This window comes from Sciurus vulgaris (genome assembly GCF_902686455.1).
Source record: "Sciurus vulgaris genome assembly, chromosome: 10".
Lineage (NCBI taxonomy): Eukaryota > Metazoa > Chordata > Mammalia > Rodentia > Sciuridae > Sciurus > Sciurus vulgaris.
Genome location: NC_136470.1, coordinates 122640908 through 122661561, shown reverse-complemented (window position 1 = coordinate 122661561; position 20654 = coordinate 122640908). Strand labels below are relative to the sequence as shown.

General features: G+C 43.6%; 1 protein-coding gene across 1 annotated transcript in view; it reads right to left on the bottom strand.

Moving 5' to 3' along the window:
- Positions 1–20654, bottom strand: part of LOC306637686 (ephrin type-B receptor 1) — a gene marked incomplete at its 5' end in the record, with an annotated part of 135740 nt that overhangs the window by 33432 nt on the left and 81654 nt on the right. Inside the window, 2 exons of the mRNA XM_079100448.1 lie at positions 12608–12823; positions 19772–20019. Of these exons, the coding sequence (XP_078956574.1) occupies positions 12608–12823; positions 19772–20019 (464 nt within the window). The remainder of the gene's footprint in view (positions 1–12607; positions 12824–19771; positions 20020–20654) is intronic.

Sequence of the window (20654 nt, the reverse complement as noted above, 5' to 3'; positions counted from 1 at the left end):
CTGGGCTTGACCAGCAAGAAGTTCTAAGATGACCGAAAATACATTTTTTTCCCCAGAAAACACACACACACACACACACACACACACAGTGTCAGGTTTACTTTGATTCTTGAAAAGTAAGGTACTTGACATTTCTTACAATGCAAGTTGTGAAGTAAAATTTATGCTCTCTCAGGGAGATTCAGTGCAGCACACTCTCTGAGCAGGACCCAGGACCAGTGGGGTCGGCCTCAGCTGGAAGCCTCTGTGAAATGCCAACTCTTGGGTTTCCCCTCAGACCTGCAAGCAGGAACTACTCTGGGGTGGGGCCCAGACACCTATCTCATCACAAGCCCTCTAGGGGAGTCTGGTGCCCAGCAAAGTGTGAGTCAAGGTCTCCTGGACACCATCTTAGTCACCTTTTCCCTTGCTCTCTCCTGAAAAGTTTTCTTCAAAAATTTATAGCAGGCCTGGGAACCATGACCAGGGCAGGGCTTTACTACAGGTTGTTATCAGTTTATCACATGAGTTCTTACAAGCCTAAGAGCTTCTTATGAATCCTGCTTTATGGGTAAGGAGACGTAGGCCAAGTTCATACAGCATAATTTGATCCACGTCCTGCATTCTTTCTACCATATCAAAGAACTGTTTTGGCATAGCTAGTGAGAGAGAAGGTCCTAAAAGGGGCCTTTTGTCCCTTTAGTTCAGCTCATGTTGCTGAATGCAGAGCTCAGCTAACTGGGCAGCATGATATCGTGGAAAGAAGGCCAATGTTTTGTGAAAGAAAAACTCTACAACTTCGGCTTATAATCAATCAACTGCATCTAGAACAGATGCTCCTTGAGACGTGGAGTAAAGATGGATGCTGCTGCTGAGACAGTGGGGCATGGACATAATGGACAATGGGGGACGGAGAGTGGCAGGGTGAGGGTGCTGCCTATGTGGTGACCTGGGATGACTGAAATTCATCATAGGGGGACAAGGGCCTTGTCATGGTTTGGATGTGAGGTGGCCCCCAAAGCTCACATGTGAGACTCTGAACTTTCTTCAATGTAAGATAGTTCAGAGGAGAAATGATTGGGTTGTCAGAGTCTTATCCTAAGCAGTCAATTAATCTCTGATGGGATTAACTGAGTGATAACTGGAGGCAGGTGGGATGTGGCTAGAGGAAGTGGTTCACTGGGGGTGTGGCTATGGGGGGAGAGTGGAGTCTCCCTCTCTGCTTCCTGATCATGACATGACCTGTTTCCCGCCATCACCTCCCTCTGCCATGATGTTCTGCTTCAACTTGAGCCCCAAGGAATGGGGCCTGCTGACTGTGAATTGAGACCTCTGAAACCATGAGTCCTCAAATAAATTTTTCTCCTCTATAATTATGCTGGTCAGATCCTTTTAGTCACAGCAGTGAAAAAGCTGACTGAAACAGGCCTCTGCAGAGTTCACGAGAAGTGGGCCATGGTGCCCAGTGCTCCCAGATATGGCCCTCAGGGAAAGAGCGTCCCTTGTCTCATGGAGAGGATGAGGCCTTCCTGCCTGGTGCCCCAGAGCAGTGCAGGAAATGAGTCTGTGGAGGAAGAACAGGCAGGCTGTCCCTGAGTGGGGGCAGGCAGTCAACATGGGCAATGAAGGGCAGCAACTGCAGGGCCTTGTGTGAGGAAGTGCTGGCCGAGGGACGGGATCAAGGAAGGACCTGCACAGCTGGCCAACAGCCTTGAAGTCAGCTTCCACCTCCCGCCAAGAGGGGCAGATGCCCCAGCAACAGCTCTGTTTGAGGTTCACAGAGGGGGACCAGGCAGAGCAGAGAATATCAACCAGCATGAGAAGAGGGAAGGCCAGAAGGAGTAGGGGGACTGTAGGGGCTTGGAAAGAAGAGAGCCTAGAAGCAGGAGCCATGGAAACACAGGTGCGGGAGGAGTAGGGAGCTTGAGACAAGAGGAGCGGCAAGGGGAGTCAAAGGAGAAGGGACTGGGGGAGATCAGAGGCGCCTGGAGGACTTAATGCCATTCATGATAAAACGGGGCAGCCTGCAGGGAGCAGGCTTGCAGGGAAGGGAGGCAGGACATGTCTGAGAGAGACAGCCTGGGGGCTCTGTAGGATGGGAAAGTTGACACTAGTTTAGAAGAAGGACCCTGGCTGAATACTAAGAAGGGAGATTGTACTCACAAAGAGGTGGGGTGGGCTTCTTCCTGTTAGAAGGAAAGCCTGGCTGGATGGGTAGAAGTTTCCATTTAACAAGCCTAAAATCCCTGTCCAGAGATTTATGGGATCCTGTTGGAGCTCTGCTCACTGATGTCACTTGATAACAGGTGGAGGTCAGGTTTGGGAATGTATGTGACCCCCGCCCCCCACCAATGCAGAGTTCATCAAGGATGCCTAAACTTTTCTGGTATGCACGAGTCTTTTTCCTTCTTGGTAATGTTAGACAGAACCCGTAATAATGAGAATGTCACCCAGGAGGTCAAACATGGAGAGCTGATCTATAAGAGAAGCATGGGAATTTTTTTGAACACATAACAGTATTCAGAAATCTCTGTGCTGAAAGGAAAGTTGTGTAAGTCATGCAGGTGTTCAGAGCCCAGCCCATCTTATTTTTATGTCCCTCTTGGAGGGTGGGAATATTAGTAGCACTTCAGAACTCTTTCCTGGGTTAGTGGGTTTATTGCAATCATAAGGAAGCATGAAGGAACAAGTTTTATCTGTTCATTATTGGAGGAGCCTATTGGGAAGGAAATGCTCCCAGGGCTACGAATAGCAATTTAAAACAGAGAAGGAACACCTGGGGGAAAAGTGGGGCGGAGAATTATGTCGGAGTGAGAGATGAAGGATGAGAGCCTAGTAGGAAAAACTAGAAAACTTTAATAACTATTAATGAGGTCTTCACTTATAAAGTAAAACCAGATGTATTAGAAGATGGTGATGTTACAAAGATCCGGAAAGAACTGCATGAAATAGGGGAATTAGGTGGAGCACACAGGTCTTGAGGACTGTCTTACAGAACTGATGATGGAGAATAAGTTGAAGGTTCCACTTTTTATTCAGAGGAGCATGCTTCTAACACACAGAATCTCCAGAAAATAAAAATACGAGAAGAGAAGAAAAGAAAGGAAAAACTCCCTGATGTTTCTGGAAACTGAACAGCACAAGAGTTTTGCAGGTTTGGTCTGTGAGCAGCTACAGTCCCTGCAGCCTGCTCAGTGCTAAAACTCCAATAGAAAAACCCATTATCTTTTTGACTGAACAATCCAAGGGAAGGAGTCCACAGTACTGGCCATCAGGGCTGCTGGGGAGCAGGGGCCCCAATTCTCTAGCTGACCCCTGAACTATGCCTGTATGAGACTGATTGGAAATCATAGGAACCAAGATCTGAGCTGTTGCCCACTGCAGATGTGACAGTTTGCAGACATGATCAAGTTAATTTCCTGCTAAATCAAACATGTCAACACTCTTTGGATCAATATAACAGAATCCAGAGTCTCCACATCATAATATTCATGATGTACCTAATTCAAAACTAATAGATGTACCAAGAACCAGGGAAATGTGACTCATTTTTTATGGGAAAAGACAATCAAAAGATGCAAATCCCAAGACAATTCAGATGTTAAAATTATCAGGCAAAGACTTTAAAGCAGCTATTATAGCTATGCTCAATGAGGTAAAGAAATATATGCTTAGGATGAATAAAAAGATAAAACACCTCAACCGAGAATTAGAAAGTATGTAAAAGAATTAATTAGAAATTGGAGAACTAAAAAACACTAGATCAGAAAGAAGTCCCTGGAGGGACTCAATGGCATATTGGAGATGGTAAATGAAAGAATCAATGACCTTGAAGACAGATCTGAGTAAGATAAGAAAAAAGTCGGGGAAAAGAATGAACAGATTCAGGAACTGGTGGGACCATTCCAGAAGTTCCAATGCCAGGTAATCCTAGCCCTAGAAGGAGAGAGAAATGGGACAGAAAATAACAGCTGAAGAAATATAGCCAAAAACTTCTCCAGTAGAGTGCGAGATATAAATTCACAGACTTAAGAAGTTTGGAAAGCAGGAAAATTTGGGTTGAAAAAGTATTCCCCAAGTATATCACAGTCAAGCTAAAGAAACCAAAGAAAATGAGAAAATTTTGGAATCAGCCTGAGAAATATGACACCCATCCTCTCTCTCTCTTTCTCTCTCTCTCTCTCTCTATATATATACATATATATATATATAATGTACATAATCTATATGTACATAATATATAATATAAACATACAAATGAATAATGATTCAAAAAACTGTGTGGCTTCTCATTAGAAACCATGACCACCATGCTGGGTATAGGGGTGCACACCTGTAATCCCAGTGGCTTGGGAGGCTGAGACAGGAGGATCAAGAGTTCCAAGAGTACAAAGCCAGCCTCAGCAACTCAGGGAGACCCTGTTTCTAAATAAAATATAAAAAGGGCTGGGGATGTAGCTCAGTAGTTAAGCCCTGCTGGGTTAACTACAGTCCCCGGTACGAAAATACCAAATAAACAAACACAAATGCACACACACACACATGCACAAACCGTGGCCACCAGAAGACAATGAAACCACACTTTGAAAGTGCTAAAGGGAAGGGGGAACCCGTGAATCTGGAATTATATATTCAGCAAAATTATATTTCAGGAATGAATGCAAATACAAACATTTCTATGAAAAAGGAAAAGTAGGAGAACTTACAGCCTGAAGACTTGGACAATAAGACATGTCGAGGACCTCACACTGAAGGAACGGGTACCAGAGGGAGACTTGGATCTTCAGGGATGACGGAAGAGCAAGTGAAATGGTAACTATTTTGAGATAACATAAAAATCTTCCTCGTAATTTCTTGAATGCATATGGCAGTTTAACACTAAAACTGTAGTACTGTCTTTGGGATTTTTTTTTGGGTGGGTACTGGGGCTTGAACTCAGGGCCACTCCACCATTGAGCCACATCCCCAGCCCTATTCTGTATTTTATTTAGAGACAGGGTCTCACTAAGTTGCTTAGCACCTCGCTGTCAGCTGAGGCTGGCTTTGAACCCACTATCCTGCCTCAGCCTCCCGAGCAGCTGGTCTTTGGGATTTTTAATGTGTATAAATGAAAAAACAGAGGTGAGGTGTGGTAAATGGACCTGTTTAATTTGATTACACGGCTTCTTCATTTTATGTAAAGTGATACAATGTAAACCCTAAGTAGACTATGAAAAATTAAGATGGCATATGTGTGTGCACTTAATACACACATTATATAATTCTGGAGTAATCATGAAAAAAAGGTGCAAAGGAATGGAGCTGAAAATCAAAAGATACATTAAAAATACTAGCCTGTCCATCTCTGCCTGCTGACGGGTGGGGAGGGATATGATAGGCCTGGCCTCTGTGTGCATCACTCAGAGAGCAACAGAGCCCATGACCAAAGAGGACAGCTGACCTGATTCTAAAGATACTCCTTTGCATGGCTTTTGGGAGGGCAGTGTAGAGAAACAGGCTTTCTGGGACCTCACAAGTGACCCACGTTGGGCAGGGTGGTCTGGCACACCCAGGGCCATGGAGTCATGGAGACCTAGACTGAAGGGCCAAAGCTATGTGGCTCACATAGCTCATTTGACCACTTTGGGTCTTGGACTCCTTGTCTTCAAAGTGGGAAGGTTGGACTTAGAGCAAACCCTTAGCAATTGCCTCTGTGGGAGACATGGACAATGGGGGAAACCCCTATGCCTACCTTATATGCATCCGTATTGCAAATGCTGGGCTCCTTCAAGCTCAGGGTGATGGTCTTTCCCATCCCACTCCTTCCCAACTGAAGTACATTTACACCCACTGTTTTTCTTCCTGTCTTTATGCCAGTGACTCCCAAATATCTGTCTCCATTTGGACTTCTCCTCCATGCTCTAAACCCATGTATTCATCTGCCCACTCAGTAGCTCTACTTAGATATTCTAAAAGCACATAAAAACCAAAGGGTTCCAAACAAGTGCCTCTCAAAAATTTGTAGGTATCAGAATCACCTAGAAAGTGTCAGTGGCAATGCACAAGCCCAGACCCTATTCTACTTCCAGGAGTGTGTGCCTCTGTGGTCCTTATTAGCTCCCCAGGTAAACCTGCTGCCCACCAAATGTTGGGAAACAAGCTTTTAGGTGCTTTAAAGCGGATCCACAATCTATTTGCAACCTTCTACCTCTCCGGCAGTTCCTTTCCGGCACGCTCACTCTCAGAAAATGGAGGCATCCATCACCCATCGCAGAAACAGGCTGGATATTCAGCATTGTCCTTGGGCCTCTGTCACCCTCTCCTCTAACACCATGCACTCACAGGTTCTCCTGTGTGACCCCACGCACCCTCTGCACTGTATTTCCTTCATCCCATGCCTGCGGCCCCACCGTCTCCCAGGGCATCTCCCTGCTTCCTCCTCTGGCCTTTCCCATCTACCCTCCACACTGCATCCAGGGTCACTTTTCTTTTTAATAGTTCGTTTGGAAGCAGTTTCATATCTCTGTAAAAGTTGCAGGAAGAATGCTTACACCCTGTTCACCCTAAAAGAGCAACTATCCCAGAAATGTCCTAAGTATCACAAGTTAAGTCCTGTTATCACACCTCACAATCACAGTTTTTTCAGTCTCCTTGTCTATCATGACCTTGATATTTTTGAAGATCATAGACCATTTAATAAAATGCACCTTAATTTTAGTTAGTCTGCTGTTCCTCTTAACATGACCCAAGTTGCATATTTTGAACAGAGTATTACAAATACTAAGTTCTTATCTTTGCATCTTGTAAGTGGTACACAATGATGCATTTTGTTGCTGCTGTTATAAATTTTAAGCATTTGATTCAGATGGTATTTAACAAAATTCTCTGCTGTAAAGTTACTTTTCCCTTTTTTTATAATAAATACTTGGGGAGAGATATTTTGAGGCTATTTAAAATCTTGTTCCTCTTCCCATATTCTCCTCAAATGTTAGTATCCATTGATGTTTGTTATTTGAATTAACTGTTAATTCGATGTCACTAAACACTGAGTTTCTAATAATATCATCCTTTCTAACCAGAGGGAAAAACTTTCTCTTGCCTCCATTTATTTATTCATTGATATTTATAGTCATAATAGGCACCATTTTACTCAATAGGTTATAATCTATTAGTATGATTATTTATTTTGAGGCTCCAATGATCCCAGAGTTAGACATTAGGAGACCCTTCATGCTGGGTATTGTGCTTTCTGACATATCCCCCTCATTCTTTGAGTACTTTTTCACTTTCAGGTACAAAAAGGTGTGCTGGAGTCCTTTTATTTTCCCTGCCAAGGCCCTGGAAAGGGCCATTCCTCTAATGAGTCCTGGTTGCTTTCAGTGAAGTACACAGAAATAAAAATCTAAGTGTCGGTGTACTCTTGCTACACGGATGTTATTGCTGCAGGCTGTCTGAGCCTGTATTTATTCTCTGCCTCAGTATATTTAAAACCACAAGCTCACATTGATACCTCTAATTCCAATTCCACACTACACAATTCATCCTAGCATCCATGCTTTCCATATTCACATCCTCTCTTCCAACTGCTCCCTCCATCCCCAATACATTTCTTAATATCCCTGTACAGGGCTAATCTCTTCATCCTGAGCTGGTGGCCCCCTCACACCTGGGTCCTGATCCTCCATAGGGCTTGCCTCCCTTGCTCGGGACACCTACTTTGGTTCTACCTGCTGAGTGGTTTTCTTGATGAAAGAAAACAGGAAGAAAGCCAAGGAAAGTACTTTGTCTTTATCTTTTTGTTTGCGTGTTTGTTTTAAAGAGGGGGAGGAAAGAGATTGGAAGGAAAAGGCAAGAGAAGACGCTAAGTTGTTCACCTAAGATAAAAATCTATTAGCTTAGGGTCATGTCTATGCATGCATGTGCACACACACACACACACACACACACAGCTTGAATGGTTTCCATTGGCTATAAATTCCATCACAAGGGTCTGGGAGACACTATAAAATGTAACTGCTGCTAATCTCCTGGTGTACTCCCATCTTGTTCTCCAAATGACTGGTACAGAGGAACCTTCTCATTTCTAGTTCATTTTTTCTCTTGTTTATGAGGCTTTTATATGTGCTGCTTCTCTGCCTCTATGGTCTAACCTGTCACATTCATTTGGCAGAAAATGCCATAGACTGAATGTCTGTGTGTCCCAAGTTCATATATCGAAGCCCTAACCTCCAATGGGATGGTCTTTGGAGATGGACCTTTGGAAGTAAACATAGGTTAGATCATGAAGGTGAGGTTCCACGTTGGGATCAATGCCCTTACAAACAGAGGAAGAGGCACAGATCTCTCTCTCTCTCTCTCTCTCTCTCTCTCTCTCTGACTGCACATACCAAGGAAAAGCCATGTAAGGACAGGAAAAGTGTCCACACCAAGAACCTGACCATGTTGTCTCCTTAATCTTGCACTTCCAGTCTTCAGAACTATGGGAATAAATGTTTGTTATTTAAGATACCCAGTCTATGGCATTTTGTTATGTAACTCAAGCTGACTAAGACAGTGACATACTCTTCAAATTTCTGATAGGACAACATCTCTTCCTCTGGAAATCCTCCTTAATACTCCTAGACATAGGTGGGACATTTTGTTATTAATACATTTTAATCATGATCTTCTAGAATAGCATGGCCCCCTTTCCAGCTGGTCATTGTGCACTTATTAAGTAGTGTCTGGTTAATTCACTTTGCCCTCACTAAACTAGATGTTATGGTTTGGATATAGGGTGTCTCCTGAAAGCTCGTGTACGAAATAATGCAGGAATGTTCAGAGGGATATGGTTAGATTATGTGAGCTGTAACCTAATCAGTGGATTAATCCATTTGATGGGCTAATAATTGAAAGGACTACTGTACTGAGTTGTGACTATATGCAGGTAGGGTGTGACTTGAGCAGGCAGGTCCCTGGGGTTGTCTTTGGCAAGCAGAGCTTTCTATTTGCTTCTTGGCTGTCATGAACTGAGCTATTTTCCTCTGCCATGCCCTTCTGCCATGATGTTCTGCCTCACCTTGGGCCCAGAGCAGGGGAGTCAGCTGACCGTGGACTTAACATCTGAAATCATGAACCAGAATAAACTTGCCCTCCTCTAAATTTTTCTTGTCAGGTATTTTGGTCATGATGAAGTAAGACTGAGTAAAACATGTGAGCAATGTGAGAGTAGTAATGATCTTTCTGGTCATGATTATGTCACCAGCTTGTAGCCCAGTACTGGCACATAATAGATGTTCAATAAATGCATGTCATGTGAACAAGTTATTTGCATTTTTAGAAGCACAATATGTTTACTCAGAAAATATAATTTTTCCATTTTAAACAAAAGGCAAAACTTGAAGAAATGGCGTAATAAACATGGTAAGGTCAGTGACCACATGATTGTGAAGAATCCTGCAAACTCTTAGGGTAAATAAACTTTACAATCTAGAGGAAATACAGAACTACAACAAATGATATAAATAATGTACATGGGAAAATAATATGAGAAAACTTTTACCTATGAAACTTTTAATGTAAGTTTTATGTAAATTGTATATTTGGCTCAGATCATTACTTAGATGATTCAGGATCATTAAAATGTTAGTCCTTTCAAAGACAAAATAGAATTCATTCAGAATAAAAATGTGAGCATCTGGGTGTATGTGCATGTTTTAGAACTGGACAAGGTGATTTTGAAATGCAGTTGAAAGAAAAAGTAGTTGAGAATAGCCAAGGACTTAGGAAAAAAAGTAATGAATAATCACTTGATTTGCCCAAACAGTATGGTTTTTCCTAAAATTATTATAATCAGAATAATATACACAGTAAAACTTTTGCTATTTGTTATTATAATCAGAACAATATGACTGAGTACAAGAATAAATAAATCAATGAAGTAGAATTGAGAATCAAATGTAGTTCATATAAAGGTCTTAATGTCAAGGATGACATGTGATTCAATAAAAAATGAAAAATAACTATAATGCACTAATAAAAAAGAGTCAAAAAATGAATAATATTTTTAATAAGTGATGTTGGCATAGTTGTCTTTTTACCTGAACAAAGCAGTGTGAGAATACATTTCCCAGTACATATTCAAAAATAAATACCAGAATACCCCTGGTATCTGTCAATAAGAAAATGGATAAATAAATAATAATTCAGCAATAAGTAAGAGTAAATTCCTGCTGCACATAACAACTTGAACGATTCTCTCAAACATAGCGCCAAGTAAAATCGACCAGACACAGAACATACACTGTATGCTTCCACTCATATGAAGTTTTAGTATATGAGGTTCTAAAATAAATCTTGGGTTGGAAAAGTGGTGTGTGTATGTGGGGGCATGAGAATCAACTAGGGAGTGACCTGAGGGAACTCCCTGAGGTGATGGCCATGTTCCCTATCTTTCTGGGAGTTTGGGTTGTATGCAGTTGTGCATATTTGTTAGAACTCTAAATATACCCTTAACACATGTGCATTCCATTATATGCAAAAAGTTTCCAAACAAAAAATAACTGTAAACAAATATTTAACTTCAGGTAAAGACATGTATGACATTATGTTTGGGGGTGATATATATAATGTCTGCAATTTGGAAATCAGTCAACAAAATAAAATGCAGTGATGGATAGACAGAGGTGTAGATAGAAGTTATAAGATAAAGCAGGTATAGAAGGTATTCATTCTAGAATCTAAGTGGGAGTGTATGACTATTTCTGTCAAATTCTTTCAAATTCTCCATATACTTGATATTTTTAAAATAAAGTGTTTGAATAAGTAAATAAATTTCGTGTGTACCAAATAGTTAAATATAGAGTAACTCCCTCAATAAAATAGTACAGAAAACTTTAAGCAATATTTTATCACCTTTGAGTGAAGAAAACTTTCAGGACAAATAAAGAACTGTAAGAAGATGTAAAGGAAAAGATAGGTATTTTTAGATGTATGGATATTAACCACGTTGCAAGTCAAAGGCAACATAAGCCATCAAAATAGCCACAAACTGTGGAGTAATCAAGTCATGTGGGACAAAGGGTTGACATCACTATTGGAGAGACCAGCTGACAACCCAACAGAAAAATAGGTAAAAAAGATGTACAGACAGGGGAAGAGGATCCTGGTAACTGTGTGAAAAGATATTAATATATCTGTGTTTTGAAAAGGCAAATTAAAATAAAATGAGGTACCCATTTTTCATTGTTGGTTTAGCAAATTTTAGAGATGGATCATCTCCAGTGCTGGTAAGGATGCAGGAAGCTGGACACATTTCTGAGCAGGAGGTGTGAATATTTACAAAGTTTGTGAAAATCAATGGGGCAGCAAGAATGCCCAAGGATATACCAGAATTCAGAGAAATAGGCATATTATGATCCCAATTTTATAGTACAAACACGTTCAAGTTTTTGAATAAAGAGAAAAATGTGAAAGGACACACATCTACCTGTTGAAAATGGAGTTCACCAGGGATTAATAAACTTCAACCTATTAGTCTGACTGGTCACATTTTTACAGTCCGTAAGATCAGAATGATGTTTATAACTTTTAAAAGGGTTACATTGTAAAGGACTATATAATTATTTAAGCAATGTCCTCTATTTTGCCTCTTGGCCAGCAAAGCCTAAAATATTTACCACATGATCCTTTAGGAAAAAGGTGATAGAGCCTGCCTTGGGGAAATTTTAATTTATTAGTTATTCTTTTGCTTTTACTTCCCTGTATCTTTTAATTTTTATAATACACATTTGCAAGTTTAAAGAAAGATAGGTAGGCAGGGAGGTGGGAAATGGATAGATGGAGACAAGAGGAAATCAGGGATACTGGTCAGGAAGCCACTGTAACAGTCCAGGCAAAAGAGAGTGGTGGCTTGTGGCAGGATGGTGACAGCAGAGAGGAAGAATGGCACAGATTCTATAGGAACCTATTGGAGCTGCCGAGGGATGGGACACAGCAAGGCCTGGGTGGAGGGCGGAGAGGCAGGGACAATTTCTAGTGAAGTGGTGCCAGCTACCAGGGAGGATCTGTTGGTAAGTAGCTCCAGAGCTCTATTTTGGATTCATTATAATTCTAAATGAATTCATGTGGATGAGGCAGTTGGATTTAGATGATTATTGCTGCTCAGGATGTGGACAGGGAGGTTCAACAGGAAATACCAATTTAGGAGTGCTCATCATGTGGATGGTACTTCAAGATATCTGGAAGCCATGTAGAGGGAAAAGAGAGGGAGACCCAGAGTCCATCTCATGATGCAGTGCCCAACCCATCTGAGGACTGAAACTCTCAACCATGCCCGGAGCCTGCTTCCTGCTGACAAATGTCTCTGGTGCCTTGTTCACCTGTATGGGTTCTCCAAAATCATCTGTTCCCATATTTTGTATTCCCACTGGCCAAGGGACACCATGGCTTTAGAGCAGGCATGGGTCCTCTGTCACAGCCTATGCCCAAATTCTTGCATGGACAACTGGCTGCTATTATTTCTCCAGAGTTGGATGGTCTTCCCAGTCTCCGGATCCCTCCTTGAAGAGATAAGTTCAGGTACCAGTTTTTTCCCAGATGCCCTGTCACAAGTCCCCAGCCACCTTTTAGTTACACCAGGCTTTTCCTGAGAATATCAAGAAAGACTCACCAAGGAGCTGGTGTAGGTGGGGTCTGAGGTGTCATCCTGGAGGTAGCGGGAGAGGCCAAAGTCGGACACCTTGCACACCAGGTTACTGTTGACCAGAATGTTCCTAGCTGCCAGGTCCCGGTGCACGTAATTCATCTCGGACAGATACTTCATGCCAGCAGCAATGCCCCTGAGCATGCCCACCAGCTGGATAACTGTGAACTGCCCATCGTTTTGCTGTGATAAGACAAAAGGCATCTGGATCAAGACAGGCTTCAGCGGCTAAACAGAAGCCGAGGTGCCATGGCCCACTGCTTGCCAGCTTCTGTCAGTGTTGGGCACAAAGCTCACCTCTGCCCCTTCCTTTCCCCTCCCCCACCCTTACCCTTTCCTTGAACGCTCAGCTTTCTTCTCGCCAAGCCCTGTCGATTTCATCTCCAAATTACATCTCAAACCTATCCACTCCTCTCCCTCTCCACGGCCACCATTCCAACCAAGTCGTGGTCATCCATCACCTGTAACAGCCTCTCGTGCCGGCCCCTGCTACAATCCATTCTCTCCACGGCAGCCAGAACCATCTTTTAAAGACATAAATCAGGCCATGTCACTCCCTGGCTTAAGCTCTCTAATAGCCTCCCATTGCATTAAGGAAAATTTCCAAACTGCTTAGTGGTTTGCCCACAAGACCCGTGGGATCAGCTGCTGCCTTGCCTCAGCCCACTGGACCCTTCACTCCTGGGCTAAGTAAAGCCACTGTGCTGGCAGCCTCCATTCTCCCCAGCCAAGTTCTTCCTGCCTTAGGGTGCTTATACTTTCATTCCCTCTGTTTTCGCCCCATAAATCGTATCTACTTCTTCTGGTTTTGCTTAAATGTCTCTTCTTCAAACAGGACATGTTGGTAACTATTCCCTCCCTCCACACCCATAAGGACTTCCTGACTACTACCTTTCAGCACATGGCCCTATTATTCTTCTTAGCATACGTCACACGTTATAATCTTGTGTATGTTCCGTGTCCACCTGTCTGTCTTTTGCTGCTTGACTGTAAGCTCATTGAGGACAAGAACCCCCACCACTTGTGGTCACCACAGAATTATCTCTCAGTGCTGAAAACTTTAACAGAGAAGGAAAACAAAACTCAATAAAAGTGAGTTGAATGAATTTCTGTTCACCTCTTTCTGTTTTCAAAATGAAATGTGTAAGGCACCTTCCTTGGGAAGCTCCAGTCTTTATGTGGGATAACCACACCCACCTCATGGGGACCAGGGCAGGAGCTCAGGCACAGGGTCTCGCACTCTGAACTCTGCTAGCTTATGGGAGACGTGGGAGATGTTGCTGCTCCTGCCCCTGCCAGCATGCGGTGCTGCCCTCTCTCCAGTCACTGGTGGGCTTACTGAGTTTCTTGTTTGGATGCCCTCCTCCCTGGGTAGATGGACCCCTCAATTGAGGTCCCTTCCTCCTGCTGCCCCAAAGCTCCTGGCTCTTAGCACTGCAGTCATTGGTTAAATCAATGGATCCTGGGTCATGTTGCCAAGAACACATTTTCCAAAGGGCCATGGGTTGTGTTCTAGAAGAACAGTACAACTCAGGCACTGGGGTGCTCTGGTTGGAGGAGAGGTGGGAGGAGGCAGGACAGCAGGGGTCTAGTTAGTTACTGCTGAACATAGGCCCTGGGAAAGGCAGCCACACCTTCTGCCACATAGTCCCCACATGAAATACACAAGCCATCAGCAGTGTGAAGAGCTCTTGGTGTTACACATAGCACTCACGTAACATTATTTTGTTTAAACGTGTGGACACATCATTTATGCCTGTCTTCCTCCAAAAGCATTTTTCTATGCAAAAAAAAAAAAAAAAAACTATGGAAACATAAAAGACTTATTATAAAAATACCACATTTATTAGAGAAAAACCCTAATAATGAAGAAGTCCAAAAACCAATAGTATGAACTATTGAAGACTATTTCTCATGGAAGATTGCAAACCAGAATCCATCTTCTGGGGGATTATGCCCACAATCATTTGGAGTAGTCAAGCAAACTGACACTCCCTCTTCCTTCCTGAGACGGCTGCCAAAGGGAGCGCCCCCAAAACACACTGGGTTTGGCACCCCACATCCAGGCTGTTTCTAACTTAAATCTCAACCACCTTCCAACCTGCCCAGAATACTTTCTCGGTAACATTTTCTTCCAAAAGAAAAGCGCAGAGCTGCTGTTGGAAACTCTGACTCGCTTCCAGCACACGTTGCCCATCTGTGAAGGCTGGATGTGGAGTGAGTGAGGCGAATCCTCCTTCTCACTAATGAACTTCAGTCAACACCTTCTCAAGAAGTTAGCCAGCCTTTCCCTAGTGCCACACGTTTTCTCCAAGTGGGTCCCTGGGGAATTGCCTCCTCAGACAGTTGTCATGCAGCTTCTGTAGAATACAAAAATGTATCTCAGCTGCAAATCGCAGGCTTGTATTTTTTCAATGCAGTTTGTTATTTCCCCTCTGTATGTGTAGACAACAAGGTGGTGAGAAATGAATGCCTCTCTAAAGAAGCTGATGTTTGCGGAGGGCCTGGGTGGTGGCTGTAAGTGGCTTTGAGAAGAGCAATGCTGGAAGTTCGTGGCCATGGGTCTGTGTGTCTGCTTCAGGTCACTGGAGTCTTCCTAGAGCTGCTTTATTATCTTATTGGTTTTAAAACTGAGATCAGTTATCTTCAGCTCCTGAGTTTAACAGGTGCCAAGAAGAGGTTAAAAGTCTGGGCTCTGGAGCTAGACAGACCCAGTTGGAATCCAGGCTCTGCTGTTCCCTGGCTGAGTGAGCTTGGACAAGTTATTCAACCTCCAGAGCAGTGATTTCCATATGTGTGAAATAAGAACATTTGTTGTAGGGTTTGGATGAGCGTAAATATCTTCTCTCAGTGCCTGTTAATACTAAGATGGCAGCAGTGGTCACTGCTACCATCAGAAAGGCCCTAATGTCCTCCAAGTCAGCTCTTCCCTGTCCTCAAATGTGCACAGTGAGAGAGACTGAGGGCTCTTGGGACCAGAATTCTGGGGTCCTCATGGTTTCCAGGGTGTGCCTGTGAGATATCCTAGGGCCATTGTCCTTAGACAATGTCCAGTTCCAGTACATTTTGAGCTCAACAGGTAACAGGTAGACATCCATAATATACCCCCGTCATCTGTCCAATCATGGTAGTGGATGACCCAGATTTAATGATGCAGGCCTGTAGTTTGAATCAATTAACAAATATCAATCTCTTCTATTATTTGACTTATGAATAGCAAGTCATGTTCTATAGAATATCTTTTGAGCCTTAAAATTGGTCCTGCATAGTAGGCAAGACAGGGAATATTATATTATTTTGATAGACAAGATAAAGGAGATCCAGAAAGTTTATGTGATCAGCCTTAAATCACTCTATGTGGTTTTGAGTTATAATAGGAATCTAAATCTGGAATGGCAAATTGCTTCTCCACTGACATTCCATCTCTGATCGACTGGTCATGGCTGCCTCAAAAGCTGGAGAAGATGGCCAGGCACAAGCTTCACAGGGAGAAAGGCCACGACTGATTAATGATGCTACTCTTATCTGTCCTTTCACTCCTGCCCAGTGCCTCATCCACTGGACTATGCAGACTCTGCAATGTGCAACCCAATTTCCTTAGGGTGTGCAGGGGAACCACATATCATCGCAGGCAGGGTTCTGTCTGTTGAATTCATAATCTTGGTGAAACCTAAAGGTATAAACATATTAAAATTTTCTGACATGTTCAATTGTCTCATGCTCAGTTTATTGGTATAACTTCCAGAGATTTGAACATCAGCATACAAAACAAGCAAGACAGAAAAACTAAACAAAACAAAACACCACCAACAAACAGATATCTTAGTGACTTTGGGAAAGAACCTGGCTCTGTGCTGAGCATATGGTAAAATGGTACAGAGAAGAAATACAGACCTAGGTAGAGTGATTTAAAATTTCTTTCCTTCATGAAGTGCTTTCTGCTGAAATTGCTTTTCTGAAAATGCACTGAAGCCACTTGCTGGCCCTTATATTAGACAGGAAGGATTTAGGTATTTCAACCTTCATTGACAAATCCACTTCAGGAAATGAAACCCTTATTTGATTTGTTTGAGGAGAATGAATCATAGATTTTTTTTTAACTGAAAGAGAACTTTCAAGCTCTTCCAGCTCAATGCCTTTAGTTTATAGATTGAAAAATTGAGTTAACAGACTTGCTCCAGGCCACAGGGTGACTCACAGAAGAAGCCAAGGCATCTGGGCTGCTATCTTCCAGCTTCATCCCATGAAGAGCTTCCCTACTCAGAAGTGGCCCTGTTTGCCATTACTCAGTGACTTCCAAATCTTCCAGTTATGGCCATCTGTGAATGAACCAGCAGCAAGCACAGGATCCTGCTTTAGGCAAGAAGGCATCATGGAGCATGCTGACCTTCTTAGCTAAGGCATGGAACATTGACTGGCTTCAGGAATTGTTCCTAGACTAGGGAAGAGTCGCCATATTGAATCCTTTGCATCCGAGTGCCAAGGAGGAAATGTTTAATAATGAATGTGTATGATCTACAATCCTTGGTTCAGTCATTTAAAGACACTGATAATAATGAACCACTTACTGAGTGTTTGCTTAAAAAATAAGAGTGTTTCCAAACCTTCTAGAACGTGAGAATTTCTAGGTCCTGCAACAAGGGAGGAACAGAGTGGATGGTAAAACGCCATGTCTGAGGCGCTGGCTGGATCCCTGTGACCCTGACCCAGGGCTAGACCTGTGGCCCCTCTCCAAAGCTGTTGGAGCAAGCAGTTGCATGAATCGAGGCCTAACCCTTTTCCTTTCTTCTCTGTGTGGTGATCCTAAAATTATCCTCCTTCCCAGAAGATGGACCCTGTAGAACTGAACTGATGACCTATTTTTTCAATTTTATCAAGCAGCAGATACATCAATTAATGTTGCTAGGCTCCAGGGTTTGGTAGTAAGACTGAAATTAGATTTATAGATTACCTGCCTCCACGCGGTGCGAGCAGTGAGAAACGCTTCATTTCCCCTCTGCTCTTGGCACTGCCTGCTCTCGCCGCCCCCTTCCTGCCATGCCCTCTCTTCTGTTTTCCTGGGCTTCTTTCTTGCTCCTGGGTTTTCTCCCTCTGCACACTGGGCCACATCATCATGAAAAACACTAGTGTTCGACATGCGCCTCTGTGTCTAGAGACCCAGATGGAAAAAGGCCCTGGGAGGAGCAACAGTACGAAGTTTTGATTTTCACAGGCTTCTGAGATGAATCTCCCTGTCCCTTGCATGTCCTGGGGAAGGAGTCTGATCACAGTCCTCAAATCCTGTGGTGACTTTCTCTGAAGTACAGTCAGGTGACTGGTAGGAAACAAACGACTCATGAAAGGGTCTCAAGGCTGGTCCAGAAAATCCTTTTTCTTCTAACATTGCCTTCTGTTATTCATGTTTATTTGACTGTCTTCATGAGGTCTCTGATCACAAATGAATGTCTGGAGGAAAGCATAGACCATATCTCGCTCTGATGTGGTCACAAAGGCAGTGAATGAGATATCGTGTACATATAGGAGCTTTAAGTCCCGCTCTATGATAGCTCTGTGTTCCATTTGTGGCAACAAAAAACATGACACGGGGAGGTGACAGCTAGAAGCTTTGGGCCCTCAGGTCCCCAGGACAAGGACTCCTTCTGAGGCAGGTTGTATTTTGTGAGATGGATGTAACAAGAGCTTCCATCTCTTAAGAGTAACAGGATATTGGGTTGCTGTCCTCCTTTCAAAACATGGGGACTTTTTTCCTCCTTGGATCTTGGTGGGCTTGTCACTGTGGTGAAAGTGACACTATGTGACTTCTGAGGCTAGATTACAAAGAATACAGCTTTCATTTCCTCTCTTGGGATACTCATTCTTGGGACCCAGCTTGACCTAAGACAGCTAGAGCAGGCCATTTAGAACAGAGCGCTGACATCAGTTAACTGCCAGGTACATGAATGGGTGAATCTTCCAACAGTTTCAGACCTTAGCCCTTGACCTGCTCCAGCTAGATCCACGTGGACCAGAGATGTAAGCACACCTCCCTATAAACTCTGCTCCAATTGCAGGCTCATGAGCACAATATATCATTGTTGTGCTAAGCCACTGAAGTCTGGGGTGATTTGTTACACACCATTAGAGCATGCTACTTTCTTTTCTTTGGTTCAGCCTCCAGCATGGGTCAGGTCAGAGAAATCACCCCATCACTGATTCAGTGACTGGCTATGAATGAATGGTCCTTTGGTCAGCAGCCATAACTATTGGTGATAGCTTTGGTGATGTGTGTAGCCTGCTCCTGGTATTACCTGAAGTCCTGGCTCATGCACCTTACTTTGATGGTACCTATCCCTGGGCCTCCTGCTCTCAGGCTCCCCAGTCATCCCACTGAGCCTCTTGGTCTGAGGCAGGTCCTGCTCTCCAGTGCAGGCTCAGTTGGCTTCCAATCCCTGGACACCAGCACCTTGGCTCTCTTCCTCACTCACTCCTTCTTTATGTGGCTCCATGATATCCTAAAGAAATGGAAGTGGCCCCTTCACGGGCCTGGCCTCATTGGGGCATATTCTGACAATAACCTTTTGTAGGTCTCCCAACCAAAAGGCATTCAGCGGCCTCCCACCTCTGCTGCAGGTTGGTTGGGAGTCAAAATTCTTCATCAATACCAGAAAAGATGTCTGGATACATGTGACAGAGTCTTCCTCTTCCCTGTCCAGAAAAGTGTCTCCTTGAAGGACAGTAGCTTCAGCATCAGAAAAGGACAGCCCATTTTATCTCTAACTGTCCATGAAGGAAGCAGGCTGGGAGAGCAGCCGAGCTGGCTAAAGGCATCTGCATGAATCACACAGGGACATGGGGCCACCAAGGGTCTCTTCAATCTCTGTGATTCACGCGAATGCCAATGGTCATTCTTGGATCTGCTCGTTTTATTCATTCGGAAGGTATTTACTGAGGCCCTCTCCATGCCACCCTCCCTCTGAGTTGTTCAAAGGCCCTGCTTTGTTCTCTTGTTTTAGCAACAAATCACTGCTAACCTTGCTAATACCTCCAACATGCTCCCAATTGATCCAGGTGGTTCCTGAACGGTGGGTTATCCTCCCAGGTGGCTTCTCCCCAGGCTTAGATCTCTCTGAGTTGTCCCTTAGTCTCTCTTACCCTGAGGAAAGAATCCAAAGCACCATTCTCCATGAACTCAGTGATAATCATGACAGGCCGACTCTTGGTGACGACGCCCTCCAGGCGGATGATGTTGGGATGGTCAAACTGGCCCATGATGCTCGCCTCGCTCAGGAAGTCCCGACGCTGCTTCTCTGAGTAGCCGGCCTTCAGGGTCTTGATGGCCACGTAGATTTCCCTCTTGCCTGGCAGTTTCAAACGGCCCTTGTACACTTCTCCAAACTCTCCTGCAACAAGAAGAATACAATTAGTGTCCTCATCCTTCTCAGTCTGTGGAACAAGGGGCGGCATCTTAGCAACAGCAGCGGCGCTCAACATGGAATTGTGATTCAAGTGGCAGAAACTGAAAGAGTGTTCTCTCATGGTATCTGTGACGTCTCGGCTCTAATCAGTTCATTGCAAAACACAAAAGGAATACTAAAATATGTTTCTTATGTCGGTTCTTAGAAATAGTTTGAGCAACTACAGTGGAATTTCAGAATACTTGTATTTGTCTTGTCCCATACTTAATTTTTTTTCATTTGTGTCCCCGGATGAGTAATTGAAATGAGATGGTCAGTTTTCTTTGGCAGAATCCTAATTTATTTTTAACAGGGCCTGCTGCAGGGGATGGGGGTGTGTTTGGGTACTTTAGTTCTCTGACTGAGATCTACACTGTCTATGTTCCTCCACTGCTGTGAGGACAATGGGGTCTACTGGGTCCTCCAGAAAGTGGACATGAAAAAGTTAGGAAAGGAAGAAGTTTCTCTGAAAATTTGAAGGGGAAGGAAGCAGGATTGGGCAGGAAGAACCCAGATCACAACATGATGTGACCTGTGCAGACCTAACAAACTCTCGGGTAACCTAACTAGCAGCTCTGCAG